Below are 18513 nucleotides of genomic sequence, written 5' to 3' on the forward strand. Positions count from 1 at the left end.
GTTGATCATTAGTACTGTAATTTTATCAAATGCACCTGTACAGCTGTCCATATGAACTGTACAAATGATGTATAAGTTAATTACAAATCAAAACTGTAGTTCAGTTCCTCTTCCTTACCTTGGTGGGGGTGTTGGTGGGGCTTCTGGGTATTTCCTGTCATAAATGTGCATATTGTATGCTGGTGGAGAGTAGACTGGAGGCGGTTCCTCATCTGAACTGTCAGGTTCCAGTGTTCTTTCCAGGATCTAGAAAGAAACAGACAGTGTTTTAAACATGCCTGACCCTCATGTGCTTGCAATTTTTCTGAGAATTCCACTTTGACTCCAATCAGAATCAGTTATCTGCGGCTTATGCCATAGTCAAATATAACAAGCTGAATTTAGACCTTGCCATCATCTTTTAGTTAGGTACAAAGCCTGAACGGTAACGTTCAGCAGCACTCCATTCAGGGGTGGAATCCTTCCAGTCATTGAATTTAGATGTTTGGACAGCAGTTGAGTAATAACTGAATCTATATGTCTAAATAAGTGGGTTCCAACTTCAGAACATTTGACTGTTTATAAATCCAGGCCGATGAAGAGAAGCTGTGCTCATACTAAAGAGCCTGTCCTTTCATTTCACTGTCAGCCATATGACATACACAAACACAAATCAAGTACATTAAATTCAATCAATCAAATTCAATCATCAAATTCAAAATCAATAAGTGTTTGGGTCAGCAGCGTCTCTAACAGGTCATTAAGCCCTAGGTCAAACCCCGTGACTGACCTGAGCCAGCAGACCATCTAGTTATCCCTGTCCCTAATGCATGATGCCATCATGCATGTGACTCAATACAAGGGTGACAGAATATACTCTGAAACATCTAAAAATAACACCAGTTCATCCTTTATGTGTTTTCCATTAGCTTTTTGCATACAGCAACGTGACTGGGCACCAATCGAAATTACTAATCGCTCAACTTGTCGTTGTGGTTTACATTTGTGGTTCAGAATAGCTATTGTTAAAGCGATGGAAAATTAATACAGCTTCGTCAAAAGGATCATTTAAAACAACGACTGTTGAGGTCTGTGATTGTATGCTTTGAGCCAGCAGAGAATTAATTCTTTTGGTAAAACACGCAAGAACTGTCACCTTAGTAGTCACATTATAAATGTTAATCCTCATTATTTTGAAATTCTTATCAGTCACTAGATGAGAATAGGTGACCAGTAAGAGAATGGGTGAAATTCGGGACAGTGGAGTTGAGGGGGGGTTGAGGAGTGGGACAAATTAATTAATTACACTGTGTTTTGCTAACCCGTCCAGACTTTCTTTATGGTTATTTCATCAGATCTTACCCATTATTAAATAGTAAAACAAAACAAAAACAAATTTTGCAATATTTCGCAGTAAATGTTGATATTGTGGCATTACCACAAATAAAATAATGTATAGGAAGCCCTGAGTAAGTTTTACAATGATCAGTATGATGTGTTTTATTGGACTATAACTAATTAAAACTAGGGTTTAGTCTTTTGGGGCATACAGGAGCCCTGTCCTTAAAGATTCGGAACCATTACTCGTGATGTGGGTCTGCATTACAATTAGTGATGCACGATAAATATCGGCCCGATAAATTATCAGCCCAATACTGGGAAATGTATGTTACTGGCTATACAGTATATCATATCAGTAAAATTATAGCTGATAAATGGGGCTAATGATATGAAGCCAAATTTCATTTACTCAACAAGTGCAGCATTTACATACTCCAACAAAGTAGATGGTAGCATGCTCCTCTAAAGTTGGCTTGCAATCCATCAGTACACACAGAGAAGAAAAGGTGCAGCATGCCGTTGTCCTGTTTGTACACACTGTAGACTAGAGAGCAAAACATGTAGTTGCTGGTGTGTACTTTCTACACAGAGGAAGACACCATGATTGCTATTTGCATAAACTACAGGTTAGGAACTTTTAAAATACAAAAATGCTAAATTAACGTTTATCTTATCAGTCTTGGCCATGACAGCTAATAATTGGTTATCAGTGTCAGGTTAAAAAAAATAATCGGTACCGTGCATCTCTATTTAGAATCACCAGTTGTTCCCATGAACCCTTTCCACTGACCTCTGGTGGAATGCTGTCATCTGAGTCCGAGCTGTCATCTGAGCCCTGTCCATCAATGCTCATCTGGAGCAGCTGGTCGATGGTAGCATCCACAGCTCCATTGTTGGAGCGCAGCACACACTCAATCACCTCATAGTCCATGGAGGGAAACATGGTCTTGAAGTCCTCCATGGCCTGGTTGAACTCGAGGCGTCGGACCTGCCGGTTGGGCCTGCTGTTGTTAAGCGGCCCACTCCCACCACCACCACTTCCACTGCTTCTAGAGCCTCCATTGCTGCTGCTGCGCCTGAACAGACTAGTCATCCTCAGGGCCTGGCCACCTCAGGTGCTGCCAACCTAGCAACAGGATGGCTCGTCTTATTTGTCACCACAACACAAGCACTTTGGCCCCTTCAGTCTCACTTGCTTTCCACTTTATCCCTGCTCAATTTCTCATTCTTATACAAACATGGCAGTCTATTGATGGGAGTTCAGAACAACATCCATCCAGCATGGCTCACTGTATTGTATGGTGCCCTGGACTGGAGTAGTCAGGTGGTGACAGAAATTAAATAGCCAAGGTCCTGTCACCAGGCAGAGATTAGAGACAAAATCCACCAGACAACATACATAGCTACATTACAGTCATCAGCACCTACAGAGAGAGAAAAGAGGCAGTGTGTTAGTAAGAACTAGCAATACAAACTTTATATTGTTCTAAAACCCAGATTTAAAAAGTCAAGGCGCAAAATGTAAAAAAAACAGATTAATTACAAACAACCTGTGTTTACAGACGAGAGTTTTACAAAGTGTTCCTGAGCCCATGTAGTAATATCCTTTAAACAATCGCCCCATCCTTGTTTGTGAACCACTGAGCCTTTTGAGAAAAGGCAATCATGATACTATCATTTGTTACCTATGAACCTCTGGTAAAGAAACTTTTACATACACACCAATACTGCTATGCTTGCTTGATTAAATACACTTACTGAATTGAGTATGAGTATTGAGTCCGTTTGTTTTTGCAGAGCTAGTTTTAGGTGATGTATATTTCATTGCTCCTAGCTTTATTGTTTTGTGTTTTGTATGTATGAGTTATTATCCTCCATTTTTATTATTTGTCAGACGTGACTGACTGGCTCACTTAATTTGAACTCATCAGACCTGCTACCGTACATTAAAAAAAAAAGAAGCACCAACATAACACTTTGAAAATGAAAATATAATTCCGAATAATGCCACATGAATGTTTGTTTAAATCAAGTTTTTATCGCCTAATTAATTTCACTCTCAACATCAAAGCTTCTGTAAGCATTAAAATACGTGTTAAAAAAGCTCTATATTCCAACATTAATCACTGTGATGAGTGTTTGGTCAGTGTTGTTTAATGTCTGGGAGTCGTATGAAATGAACGATGTTTATTTACAGGAACGTTAAGTCCACCGGGAGACATGGTTACAGCAACCTTTGTGCACAACAACTTATAACAACAACCGTTGTTCACCCTCGCGAGCCAGGTACGGTGACACAGTGTGGTCAAACAGTATAACAACACAACTGTCTACAGTCAGTAACCCACGTCTCGCCTCCCCTTGCTCAAACAGAACAAGAAAAATGTCATTTCTGGTATCCCTGCCCACTTTATCCAATCAGGACAAATAATTCCATAAAGATGCGGTCCTGTCTGCTCGTAAACTTGTAGAGAGCAGGATCCTCCTGTTTTCTGGCAATGGCAGAACAGGGAAAGCTACCAATTCCAGCACTCCTGGTGACAGCTTCTGTATAATACCAAACAAGCCAAATGAAGAATAAGGCTTGAGGAAAATAAAGAGGCAAAAAGAGCTGCCTTGAAATTGAAGTGACATAAAGCAACGTTTAAAAACGTGTAAATCTACGAATACTTTTATAAATATATTCTATAAATATATAAACAATAAAAAACACAGCAAACCACAGAGCATCTCTTCTGCCAGGCTTCTAACAGTGCTGCCTCGGCCAACTCTTCTGACAGTCATCACTGGAGCAGAGAATGTCAGAGCAGTCAACAGAGTAGAGTCATGCTGCCCTTTATCTTGAAAAGCGTTTTCTGCTTCCACCAGTTTTGTGGTTTGTGGTCATTTTAAAACGGTTTGTTTACTGCCTGCCAAGCTGTTGCTTCTGCATTGCTCTGTGTACAGTAACGGAGCTAGAAAACAAAAGGGCATCGATTTGACTGACAAAATGCAAGTCAACTCTGGGTCTTGACCGATTACATGAATCATCTACTTTTAGGGGGAAGCCCTACATTAAACCATTATATGAACTGTTGCCCTTTTATTATACAATACACTTCAAATGGCGTGGTTTGAAAGATACAGTGGAAATGCATAAAAAGAGTAACAAAGCTTTAGAAAGCTCTTCAAATTCCAGTTTCAGGAAGCCCAAGGATATTGTTGTTGCTTCATGCATTGGAAAACAGCTGTAACATTCTTGTATGTACTGTATAAGGTAGAAGAATATCAAAATGTGGTATTCATAAAATGTCGAGTTCTGGATATAGAAGCTAGCTTTCTTTGAGTCTTTTCTTATCTGATCTAGCAATTCCTGCCTGTCTCCTCCTCACCTTCCCTTCCCGCTTCACTGGGTGTTCATTGTAGCTGGTGGCTGCCGAGTGCCACATGGCAGTACCAGGCCCCATCCACAGCTGATAAACAGAGCCCCTCTCTTAGCCTCCCAGTCTGACAAGGAGTCTGACGTTGATGTAAACAAGTTTCCTGCTGTAATAGCCATTGCCTTCATGTCACACTGAAGCTGTGTGTGTGTACAAAGAACAAGAGACAATTAATGAGTGTGTTAAAAACAGTGCCAATAGGGTTGGGCAATCTTTCTATATTTGTATTGTTCAATCAAGGTTAAACAAGATCGCCAATAGGCGATCTGATGGCCATGGGGCAGTGGAAGTGGGGGGAGGTATGCACAACATACTAGTGAAATGCCAGCATGGTCTCAGCAATGTAAACCCTTCTCACTAATGGTTAAAACTATAAACAGCATGAATTTACAATAACCAATTTAAAACAAAATGTGAGCCTGCACAAAGCAGCTCTGAATCCATAATGTTAACTACTTACGAAGCGCAGAGCAAAATTCTGAGGAGCAGGGATATGGTGAAAGGATATGCAGGGAGTCAGATCCATACAACTGGGTTGAAATTGTGGATTTAAAAGTTGCTTGTCACTCTTGTTAAGAAATGGGCTAAGTGGGAAGACTTGCCACTCCACCAGAAACATCTCAAAATGCATAGCAGGGCAAATATTGTAGAGAATATTTTTATATATCTAAGTTCTGATACCAAGTTAGTTATCGATGACAGAAATCATAGACCATACTTTCAATCATTGATATACAATCAGATACATAGCTGTGTGCATAGATATACACATATCTTGGCTGGACTCCCAGCCTCTGCGACTAAACCGTTGCAGTAGTCCTGCACGATTAATCGTTTTAGAACCTCGATGTCGATTCACCCCTACATGAGATTCAATTTGTAAATGACGTCGATTTTATTTTCGAGCAAGCGGCTTCACTAACATTACCATTTAAAATAGTAGTGATGCCGCCGGCTGCCTGTGCTGGAGTTCTAAACAAGCGCCCCCAGGCTTCTCCCTCATCCTATGACAGAGCGCCTTTTGGTCACATGATTCTCTCATGGAGCAGTGTGCGCTCACATTCAGGAAGTTGGAGAGGCATTGCAGAGAGATGGATGTTGCTGAAAGCCATGACGAGAATCCACCCACCACCCAAACCGAACTTGTTCAAAAAAAAGGTGGTCAGTCGGTGGTGTGGAACTACTTTGGATTTAGAGAATCAGCCACCTTGCACAACGCAACGCCATATCCACACAACTCCGGTAGGACTAAGGAAATAACCGAAGCCATTGCTAACCATTTAGCAAAAGATATGGTCCCAATAAACACAGTGGAACGAGACGGATTTCGAAAGATGATTCGCACGTTAGACAAACGCTACACTATACCGTCCCGCAACCATTTTTCACATGTTGCACTGCCAGTTATGTACAATAAACTGCGGGCCACAGTCCAGGCAGAAGTGAGAGAAGCAGATTATTTTGCAGCAACAACCGATTTATGGTCCAGCCGGACCATGGAGCCGTATATGAGTCTCACTGTCCACTTCATCGCAGCTGATTTTACCATCAAGAGCAAGTGCCTGCAGACAGCGTTTTTCCCTGATGACCACGGTGAGATCTTGGCACAGGGCCTGAAGGATGCCCTAGCATCTTGGAGTTTGGAAGAGGAAAAAATGATTTGTATAACAACAGACAATGGACAGAACGTAGTGAAGGCTATCTCCATCAACAACTGGACCAGGCTGCAGTGTTTTGGCCATAGGCTACATCTGGCCATTGGTAAGCTGTTTTTTTGTTTTTGTTTGTTTTTTCTTAAATAAACAAGTTAACCCTGTCAGCTATACTACTACTACTACTATTACTATATTATACTACTACTACTACTATTACTATATTAATATAATATTAATATAGTAATAGTATATAAATACTACAGTATATTTAATACTATATTAAAGATAATGTTATTCTGCCAGCTATACCACTACTACTATTACTATATTAATATTAATATAGTAATAGTATAATACTATATTTAATACTATATTAAAGATAATATTATACAGACCTAGTAGTTCATGTTGTACTGATTCAAATGTGTTGTGTTTTTCTTCTAGAAAATGCCATGAAGGATTCACGAATTGACCGTGTTACGGGTTTACTGCTGTGTGGACCAAACATTTGTGTGCAATAACAGATTTGTGTTTTATATATGCTTAGGCTATTTATGTTAGAATTTTCAGAGCCTACCAGTAATTGAATGGCCAGTCCATTTTCTTGTTTCATTGACACCTCTGTTTACTCCTGTCCTGTGTGGACCAAACATTTGTGTGCAATAACAGATTTGTGTTTTTTATATGCTTATTTATGTTAAAATGTTCAGAGCCTAATTCAATGGCCAGTCCATTTTCTTTTTTCATTGAAACCTCTGTTTACTGCCGTGTGCACCAAATATTTGTGTGCAATAAACATTTCATTATGTGAACAAATAAAATCGTGGCATGAAATCATGATGTCAATTCTAACCTAAAAAATCGTGATTCATATTTTTCCCTGAATCGTGCAGGCCTACGTTGCAGCGTATCCTGAACACTGCAGCATCCCTTGTTTTCAATTGACCCAAATTCTCCCATGTGACCCCCCTCCTCTGTGACCTCCCCTGGCTTCCTGTTGCAGCCCGGATCCAATTCAAGACGATGGTACTGACCTTCAAGGCCATCAACGGAACTGCACCCATCTACCTCCAAACACTGGTCAGACCACACGCCCCAGTGCGAGCACTTCGCTGTACTACATCAGCTGGCCGGCTGGTACCGCCATCGCTGAGAGCAAACAAAGGTCGCTCAGCGAAGTCACGACTCTTCTCTGTTCTGGCGCCTCAGTGGTGGAACGAACTCCCGACCAATGTCAGGACAGCAGAGTCGCTCGCCATCTTCACCTCCAACTTGTATGTTCTTACTCTTAGCACTTATATCATAGCACTTATGTACTTAAGGTATCCTTGATAAATAGCAGCCACTATGCTCAGACAAGGTCTTGAAAAATGTTTATTTTTTTCATTCTTAAGTTATCGACGGTGATATGTTGTGGTTTCTTTCTTGTGACAAATTAACTTATTGGAAGTCGCTTTGGACAAAAGTGTCTGCTAAAAGGGCCAGGCAGACAGTAAGGGTATGATGACATTTAGGTAATTTATAAAATGACTTGAGACTGAATTAGACCCAACTCCAAAAGGCATAGGCGTGGGGGCCCTGACCAGAGATCAAAGAACTTTTCACCTTCAAAACTCATAGTGTCACTAAATGTAACGTCGTGCAAAGTCGTGGCTCTCCACTAGCTTTATGAGCACCACCAGTTTTGTACACATTGAAAGATATTTCACACTAAATAATATATAAAAAAACAAAGAAAAGATGCCTTGAAAAATGTCCTTTAACATCAAACCCGCTGTGTATCTGTGCATTTATTGTTCGTATACAATTTGTTTTTACTTTCCTGCTTTCCCTCCAAAAGTAATAAAATAAAAGTAGCCAGCCATGACCTAAGCATGTGTAAAATGTTACCATGAATTGTCTTTGGCAATGAATGATTGGACAGTGTTTCCCCTATATGCATCTAACAGCGGTGTACCCCAGCTGCTGAAATGTGGCCGTCACTCCTGGATTTTAATTTTTTTAGGAGAGGAGAGGTGAGGAGGAGTGGAGAGGGCTGCATTTATCTTACTATCAGCTAGGGATGCAACAATATTCAATATTTTATCGAACCGTTCAATACGCCCTGTTAGGTTCAATACACAAAGGCAAACAATACAATACAATACAGTACAATACAATACTACAATAATGTTTGCTGTTTAACTTGATTGGATACTGCATATGTTTTTTATGGAAGGCAATTAAGATAAGTGTTACATTTTTATAATACGGTTTGTGGTTTGACTAGATCTGCTTTTAATTATTTTTACATGCAATATTGCCTTTGCTGGTGTGAGTAGTTTTATATTAAGATATCGAAACTGTACCGTTACCGTGGCCCAAAAACTGTGATGCATACCGAACTGTGGGAAAACTACCATTGCATCCCTACTAACAGCTTATATTATTTTGCGCTACGGACGCTTCATATAGCTTCGGGTCAACTAACACACCTGCAAGTAAAAGCATATAAGCGGAAAAGAGAGAACGCATTCTTATAAGTTTAGAAACTAACGTTATATCATTTTGCGTTGTCACACACTGTCAGTAAAGCATAGAAACGGAGAGGACTCCATCTTATAACTTAAGAAACTCAAGTTGAATTTTTTTCCTCACGCCTGATGCTTCATATTCAGGTCAATTCACACACACAAGTAAAGCATAAAGCATATAAACAAGGAACCTGAATATATCAGCTCAATGACTATAACAACAAGCACTGGGTAGATGTCAACACTGAAGCAAGCAATGCTGAACACAGAGTCAGGATCATCATTCTCACAGAAGGGAAAAAAACTTTCCTGCAACTTCACCTGAGTGTCGCACAGTAACATTACAGCCAACACAGTCATCGATCCATCAACTGTAACTGCTAATCTTTTACATGAGTCAATCCCCAACTGTTCAGCAGTGAAATTTTATACAGCAAGGTTGAACATAAAATGTTTTCCCCACTGGCCCACTTGGCCAGTAGATCCAAATTTTACTGGCCCCTTGTATATTTACACTGACAAAATTACATAATATATACAAATATGTTCCCATTAGATTTTGTTATTTTCCTTAAGTTATTGATATGTCATGATGTTATATTACACAAATATACAATATAAAATTAGGCACATATTGGATCAGTATGCGAATGCGGTTTCTCCATATTTTGTATAAAGTCATAGTATGGAATACTACGACAGAGTATTAGGGCCACATTGAGGGGAAAAAAAAAATCACAAACTTCGAGAATAAAGTCGTAATTTATGAGAATAGTCGTAATTTACGAGAATAAAGTCATAATTTATGAGAATAACGTCGTAATTTATGAGAATAAAGTCGTAATTTACGAGAATAAAGTCATAATATTACGAGAATAAAGTAATAATTTATGAGAAAAAAGTCGAAGTACTTAAAACGGAAGTAGGTCGATTGAATGGTTGTGACAAACAGGTGATCAGATTGTTTACATAAGTATGTTGATCTTGACAGGTTGCTTATTGTTTACAGAAAAATGTATTGATCTGTTGTGATCAAAGCAAGGTTATTATTGTTTACAGAACATATGTGTTGATCATTTGTGATCAAATTGTCATGGATTACAAAAGTAAGCCAAAGACATTGGATTTCTTGAGGTCACTTGCAGATCTTTGTATGAAGAGATTTTATTCTGACTGTTTAATTACTTGTGAAGTTATTAAAAGATATGTCTCCGGAAAAGATGCATTTTCTTGCATAGTCTTTTTAAAGTCCTAATACTTATGATGATATGATGCTGATGTGCCAAAAGATTAAGTATCTCCTTGTTTGTGAAACCTATCCTAAAGTACAACTCCACAAAATCCTCCACGGCCCTCATTTTACCAACTGTCTTCCTCTAAAACAACAGGTTAGAATATTATGACTTTATTCTCATAAATTATGACTTTATTCTCGTAATATTATGACTTTATTCTCGTAAATTACTACTTTATTCTCATAAATTACGACTTTATTCTCGTAAATTACGACTTTATTCTCATAAATTACTACTTTATTCTCATAAATTACGACTTTATTCTCATAAATTACGACTTTATTCTCGAAGTTTGGCATCTGCTCCTTTGTTAGAGGAGGAACAGGAGGAGCACTGCCAGAGCCCTATGAAATGGCCTCCAGCAGGCTACTGGTGTGCATGTTTCTGACCAAACTGTCAGAAACAGACTCCATGAGGGTGGCATGAGGGCCCGATGTCCTCTAGTGGGACATGTGCTCACAGCCCAGCACCGTGCAGCTTGAATGGCATTCACACGAGAACACCAGAATTGGCAGGTCCGCCATTGGCACCCCCGTCTCTTCACAGATAGAGCATGTTCACTCTGAGCACATGTTACAGGCAGGAACGAGTCTGGAAATGCCGTGGTGAACCTTCTCCTGCCTGTAACATCATCCAGCATGACCAGTTTGGCGGTGGGTCAGTGATGGTCTTTAAAGGGTCGCACAGACCTTCATGTCATAGCCAACGGTACCCATACTGTTGTTAGGTTCTGGGATGAAATCGTCAGAGCGACTGTCAGACCTTACCCCTGGGTTCCTCCTGGTGCAGAACAATGCCTGGCTTTGTGTGGCCAAAGTGTGTTGGCAGTTCCTGGACGATGAAGTCATTGATGCCATTGACTGGCCCTCTCATTCCCTGGACCTAAACCCAACTGATCACCTATGGGACGTTATGTATCAGTGCATCCGACGCCGCCATGCCATGGCCATGCACTCACAAAGATATCTTCCCAACATCATTATATTAATCTGCACCTAAGGACCATGCTAAATTTAGCAAACAATCCAGGACTCTATGTCCTCAGAGAGAGTGTGTGTCTGTAGTGAATGGGAGATAGTTGCATACCAGCAGGGAAAAAAAGAGTCAGAGAGGTCTTTCACTTGACTAGCTACACTGGTACATGACCAGTGAGCACATGCACTAATGTCAGCCCTCGACTGAACTTGTCAGCACTAGTTAAACGATGGTAGTAGTAGTGTGCACACACATGTGATTCATAAACTACACTAAGCCTCAGATGTCAATTGTCTGCTGTGCAAGTTGGAGATCAAATTGTCTTGCCACATAACCATTGAAATCAAAATGTATATTTACTGTTTATGCTGATTTTCATATGCATTTTCCCCTAATTTCATTGCTTTCTTCTATCTTCTGCTGCTTAACTTAAACAGTGACATTCATCTATAATATAGTTGTTATTCCAAACATGTCCAGTCATGTTTTATATGGGCTCGCTTGCCTGACTCACGCGAAAGTAGGGGTGTTCCAACAAGGGTACCTCACGATTCGATTCGATTTCGATTATGGGAGCTTCGATTCGATTATTGGCCACGATTCTTCGATTATTGCAATTTGTAATGCTTTTTTCCATACAAGATTGATTTTGTCTTCATCTGTGGCTATATTTGTAAATAAATAGCCTATTAATTAACTCAGTTCCTCTAAAACTACACTCAAAGTAAATAACAAGTTTTTTTGAACATTTGACTTGTATTTTTCAAAGACACAAAATATTTTATTTTATGACTATGTAAACATTTGCACTTTGACCTACTTAACTTTGACCAGGGAAAGCTCCACTTGCAGGAGAGCCCCCTCTATTGACGTAAAACACTGAAAACAGTCAAGCCCTGGATTTAATGAGGCGTAAACATGTGACGTGACGTGGCGTGAAGCACGAAGTTGGGCAGTGATCAGTGACAACAAAGTTGTCTTCAAAATAAGAGCTTTACATTGCACCCCATTGGATTTTAGAACTGGGTTCTTAGCGGGGGGCTTTTAATTTGAAAGTAGCGACCGTTCGTAGCTTGCCGCTACACAACAGCTGACAGTCAGCAGCTACTAGCTGTTTGGTTGTGTCCGCTAGCTGTCAGCTACAGAGACCGAGGAGACGGTAGCATCTCCCGGATCTCAGCGGCTTTCCAGTTGCTCATCTTGACATCCGCGGATGAAGTGATGAACTGACTGCTGTGATCTGCTGTTTCCTGGTTTTAAAACTCCCGGCTGCGGGTCGCACAACAGTGCACGTTATCGACACCTCCGCCCATGTCCCGCAATTGCCGGCACATTGACGCCTCGGATTTAGACAGCAATGGGGGCGGCAGTAAGTGTACCCTCAGAGGCGTCAAATTGGCGGACCAAAACAGACTGCCAATTTGCCGCCTTCTGTCTAAATGCGCGGACCTAGCAAAGCATCGACGTTAATTAATCGATGCTGAATCGTCACGTGACGCATCGCGATGCATCGCCACATCGATGAATTGCACCCACCTCTATGCGAAAGTGTAACTGTGTTAATCTCATGATAACACCAATTTTGGAATAACTCATTGCCACCCATTGTTCAATGATTCACTAGCCCTTTTCACACAGAGTCGCCGCATTATTGCCGCAGCGGTGGTTCGCCAATTCTCCGCCGTTGGTTGTTCACACAGAGCCAAGCAGCTCCGGCGTAAAGAAGAACCAGTATGTAATTTACACAGAAAGCCGGCGCTGCGGCTCCAAAAGAGGCGTGACGGTACACGTCATGATGATGACGTGTTTTTTTCAACGTGTTTACTGATAATTTAAGACAAAAGTGGGAACAAGATCTTCATATGGAAATTCAGAAAAAGGATTGGTCTTACGTTTGTAGGCAAGTTCATAAATGCTCCTACAATTTAAGGCATAAACTAGCTCTATTTAAGACGATACATAGGATTTATTACACTCCAGAGAAACTACATAAAATGAACAGTGAGATGTCATTTCTCTGCTGGCGCTGTAAGAAACAAAAAGGAACATTTTTTCATATGTTTTGGTCATGTGACTCACTCTCCTTTTTTTGGAATTCTGTTATCCAGCTGACATCTCAATGTTTACATTTATCCATTCCATTATCACCTCGTTTATGTCTTTTGGGAACTAGTATGTCTGACAAGTGGAATAAACATCAAAGCAGCTATATAGATCTTGCTATGTTGGCAGCCGGGAAATTTATAACTTTAAAATGGAAAGAATCCGAACCCCCAGTAATAGTCCACTGGTGGAACGAACTCTCAAGCTACCTCACACTGGACAGTATATATTACAGGAGTAAAGGCAGATCCTCAGACTTTTTAAAAATCTGGCAATCTCATATAGAATCTGACTTTAGGAGTGTTCTGGGTCAATATAAGGCACAGCAAAAATGGTATGATCCGAATGTAATAATTAATGTTGTTGTTTTGTTGTGGTAGTTTTTTGTTTGTTGTGGGTGGGTTATTTCCCACTTTTTTGGATTGTTTTATTTGTTTCTTATTTTTGTTTTGTTGTCAGTGTCTGTTGTGTTTCAGGGGGAATATGTTTGGATATTATTTTGGTTCTCTGACTGTTGTGTAAGTGACCAGCCCCATTTAGGATTGGAAAATCGTGATATGAGTTGTTTCGTTTTTCTAACATTTTTTTTCTATGTTGTCAAGCTTGTATTATGGTGTGTTTTATTTGATTTATTCTAATTTATCCTCTGTGAGGGAACATGAGATGTGGGGGTTTGAGTTGTTTGTACGTATACTTCGTAATCAAATATGAAAAAATATAATTAAAAAAAAAAAAAAAGAAGAAGAAATGTGACGAAGAGTCGGTTGGACAGACACTTCTCTACGTATAACTGCAATATTTTTTCCCTCACATAAGTCGCCAAAGACACTACCAGTTACTACGTTACTGTTGTTTGGTCCTGTAACGTTGCTTTGTGGGACAGTTCTCTTTATTTTGTTGAGTGAAGGATCTGTTTAGTTATCAGACTGTCAGACCGACACACTCTTGCTCCGCGCCGCCGGCTTATCCATTCACCCTGGTTCGGTTCGCCAATACTACGCCTCTGATACTACCTCTGGTACTACCTCCGGAGGCGCAGCGAAATTTCAACCCTCACCGTATCTGAGACCTTCACACAGAGGCGAATGTGGAGAATTGGTGCAGGATCCCCGCATGCAAATGGCAGTGTCAATGGGGCTACTGTCTCACTGCTTTACATCACCTGGCTGGCTGCCTGGCAAAGCTGACTGGTATCAATGTTTGACAAGTGTAATCCTGCAGAATCAGTGACAGTAAAATAAATCCAATTAACTACCTATTAAACATTTTAATGGGGTAAAATAATTAAAGCCCAACCGATTTTATTGGTGCACCGATTTTATTGGCTAGTATGGCCCTTAAATGGGCCAGACATATAGGTATCAGCATATAGTTTTTCTGATATACGATGATATGTAAACTTAACTTTCTACAGACCATATAATGCAGAAAACGATGCTAGGAGTGATTTAAAATAGTGTCATTGTGCAGGGGTCGACAATATATATGGCCCGCTGACCCGGACATACTTTTAAAACCGTCCGGGCCACCAGAACGCTCCAAGCACTGGCCCGGTGGGGCCAGCATGGATTAAAGTTCTCCGTCGCTACGACGGATTTCCGTCATTCAAACTTCACAGAGACGACTTGTGAGATCAATGTAGATCAGAGGAGAACTGTTGGCTGATATTTATTGACAGATTGTCACACTCTACAGCCAATCGTATCGTTAACAGCGTGTCCGCACCTGACCAATGACAGTGCAGTGACCCACACAGGGCGGGATCTCAACACGGAGCGGCGCTAAAGTTTAGCTGCTTAACTAGCAAGGACTCGTCGCGCTGCTACATTATCAGCTGAGTTTAGTCAGCACGTGAGAACTCGTCTGACACGGAGAGGCTCCTGTTGTGTGCTACATGTGTGAAACAACAACTATAGTCTGCACTTTGTCTGCAGTGTATCTGTGTAAACGGCTTCATTCAGCGTCTCTCCCTCCCCTCTGGCATCGTGAGTTACCATGGTTACAGGACCGCCCTGAAACTTTATAATGATCATCAATAAGAAGTTTGTGGTTAGTCTGACTGTACAAAATCATGAATGTTGCCTGATTGTAGCTCAATGCTGAAATCTTGTATTATAACATATAAAAACAAAGCCTCAGAGCTTCTTTGATTATTAACAGTATGTTAGTGATGACAGAAAGGTGATAACTCGCCATCAGACTGACAAGGCTGCAAAAGTTGCTGTTTGTATGATGTATTTTTCTGTTAAACGATAAGAGGCTCACTTTAAACAATATTATTAATAATAATAATTAATGATATTGATGATGAGAAAAGGAAGTAGAAAAATAGCGTACTGAAAAGTTCTGTAGGTGGTTGATTATTTGAAAGAGTAAAACTTGAGAGAAGCTTGGCAAAAAAAAGGCACAGATTGATTTCATAGATTGAAAATTACATTGAAAAGACAAAAAACATTTTAAGTGTGAATAGAACAGCTGTTCAGATCATCCTCCCTGAAAAACACTGTTGGTCAAATATTTAAACTTGGATGTCTGCATTAGAGGACATGGTGTGGGGTGAGGCTGTAAATCTTATCTTATTTTTTTAGCACGTATCAAGTAAAATGCCCTGTAACATGGAGGGGGCGCAAAAATCAACCAGCTGAGGAGGAGATGGAGGAAGAACTGATTGTGCTTGAGTAATGCAGCACTGTTTGCACTTTTGATTTATGTATTTGCACTTTTTGACCTCAGTACTGCAGTATTAAAATAAATGTTATTAAATCAAATTGTTCTTTTTCGTTATTATGGGGATCGATTCCTGGGCCAGTGGTTACAATGGTGGGGCCAGTGATCTTCAAAACCCTCCGGGCCAGTGGCAAATTTCCCTTATTGTCTACCCCTGTTGTGTACTTTGTCCTGTACAGCCCGCTCCGACTCCATTAAAATATCTAAATTAAAAAATTCTACTTGAATTTGTTTGTTGTTTTTAACCTAATCCATTTCTGACCTATCATCCCAAAAGCCCAACATTGGTCTGGCTCTAAAGCACATAAACACCATCATCAAAGATTCCTATCATTTGTTGGACCATTACAGCTCTTCCTTGACCCCACTTAGGAACATATGGCAGAAGGATATGGGACGTGCTTTTGATGAAGATCAGTCGGGTACTATATGTCAAAATGTTTTTTCCTCACTGTCCTGCAATAAAATAATTGAACAAAATTATAAATTCATGCACAGGATGTACCTCACTCCACTCCGCTTGAGTAAAATGTTTCCTTACTCATCCCCCAGATGTCATCGTTGTAAAACATGTAAAGGGTCAATTATGCATGTTTTTTGGGAATGCAGGAAATTAAAACATTTCTGGAAGGCAGTACATGATCTAACTGTTAAGGTTGTGGAAACCCCGCTGGACATTACACCAACACGGTACCTCTTTGGTACGGAATTGGACAAAACACTGGACGCCACATGCAGGAAGAGGATTATCATAATGTCCTATATAGCAAAGAAATGCATCTTGCTCAATTGGAATCAACAAAGACCCCCATCATTTAATCTGTTTAAACAAATCTTAAAAGAAACTTTAAGACTGGAACAATGCACATATGTCCTAAGGATAGGTCCGAAGCATATGGGAACCGCTTATGGACCTCTGACACTACCTTATCATAATAGGGTTTGGCATGTTTACATAACATTCACAGAGGATGAACTGGGAACTGTGACCATGGACTGATTTGATTTCATTTGCTGTATTTATTTATTTATTTGTTGTTGTTTTGATTTGTTCTGTTTGTTTGTTTTTTTTCCTTATTTCCTTGATTGTTTGTTATGTCATTGAAATGTTAAAAATAAATAAAAAGATAATTGAAAAAAAAAAAAAGATTCCTATCACAAACTTTGACAACAATCACTGACTTAAAGTATAACTACCGATTTTTACAACCTGGACCTTATTTCTAGCATAAAATATGATCATTTACTCACCCAGATAACTTTGGTGTCATTTGAAGTCGTTCGGACGAAATTAGATCCAGTGTAGCGCCAGTATATCCATATAATGCGAGTAACGGGGCATCGACACACAGCCTCTATATAACGCATTATCTGCCACGAAACTAGTTCATTTCACCAATATTTTGTCATGATATGCTAGTGCTATTCCCCTCTGAGTCCGGGCTTGTCTGTTATCAACATCCGGGGTCAAACTAGCAGTAGCAGCTACAGGTAAACAAGCCGGGCTGTCGCGGGTGCGCGCGCAGCTCAGAGACGACATCTTCCAGGTCAGAGGTAGTAGGTCAACCTACAGACCCCGGATGTTGACAACAGACGAGCCCGGACTCAGAGGGGAATAGCACTAGCATATCGTAACAAAATATTGGTGAAATGAACTAGTTTCGTGGCAGATAACGGCATAGAGGCTGCGCTTCGGTGCCTGGATCACTCGCATTATATGGATATACGCGACGCTCCACTGGATCTAATTTCGTCCGAACGACGCCAAATGACACCAAAGTTATCTGGGTGAGTAAAGCATCATATTTTAAACTAGAAATGAGGTCCAGGTTGTAAAAAACGGTAGTTATCCTTTAAGGTGTGACATCACATACACCATGTTTATGTTGAACAGATTGTGGTCTATGATCCATTTCTAGATGACAGGCCATTTACATAAAAGCAGCTCAATTTGTGACGCTTAAAAAAAATTATCTACTTTTTTTTACAGACGCTTCTTTCACAATGTAAGCTTATGGGAAAAGTATTTTTGGGCCCCAGTGCATCACGTGGCATAATTATACAGTTTGGCCACTATGATCATAGTGAATCTAAAATCATAGGTCAGGAACAGGAGCCACTCATCAACATCTACAATACTCAGGTCAAGAAAAAAGGCACACAGATTGCCACAGACACAACACACACACTACATAGCAACTACAGCCTACTACCATCAGCATGCAGATACAGGTCACTCCCACTCCAGACAAAGAGGGCATCATCCAGTTTCATTCCCACCTCAATCCGACTTTTAAATACCTAACTCCCACCATAATTTCTTTTTCTTTTTCAATTAACCTGTTTTTAACTAATTTTTATCTTTGTATGTGTCTTTTTTAACCTTTGCTGCGAGTACTTGTACTTATGTGTGGTTGTAGGAATGTGTGTTATTATTGTGTTGGGTATGTCTGTGGTATGTAGGGATGTGTGGATCGTTGTATTGTATTGCTGCTCCTGCACTTTT

At 40.2% G+C, this 18513-nt stretch overlaps 1 protein-coding gene across 4 annotated transcripts in view; it reads right to left on the reverse strand.

Annotated features, from left to right (window-relative positions):
* cuedc1b (CUE domain containing 1b) overlaps positions 1-18513 on the reverse strand; it is a 43611-nt gene that overhangs the window by 21125 nt on the left and 3973 nt on the right. For 3 of the 4 annotated variants that reach the window (XM_084351419.1, XM_084351418.1, XM_084351416.1), the window contains exons 2-3: positions 2111-2744; positions 119-246 (exon numbers count right to left, since the gene is read on the reverse strand). In XM_084351419.1, coding sequence (XP_084207545.1) covers positions 119-246; positions 2111-2413 — 431 coding nt within the window. In that variant the 5' untranslated portion in view covers positions 2414-2744. The remainder of the gene's footprint in view (positions 1-118; positions 247-2110; positions 2745-18513) is intronic. The other variant, XM_084351417.1, reaches the window with a different exon arrangement.

The sequence above is a fragment of the Pagrus pagrus genome, assembly GCF_965226575.1.
Source record: "Pagrus pagrus genome assembly, chromosome: 4".
Classification (NCBI taxonomy): domain Eukaryota; kingdom Metazoa; phylum Chordata; class Actinopteri; order Spariformes; family Sparidae; genus Pagrus; species Pagrus pagrus.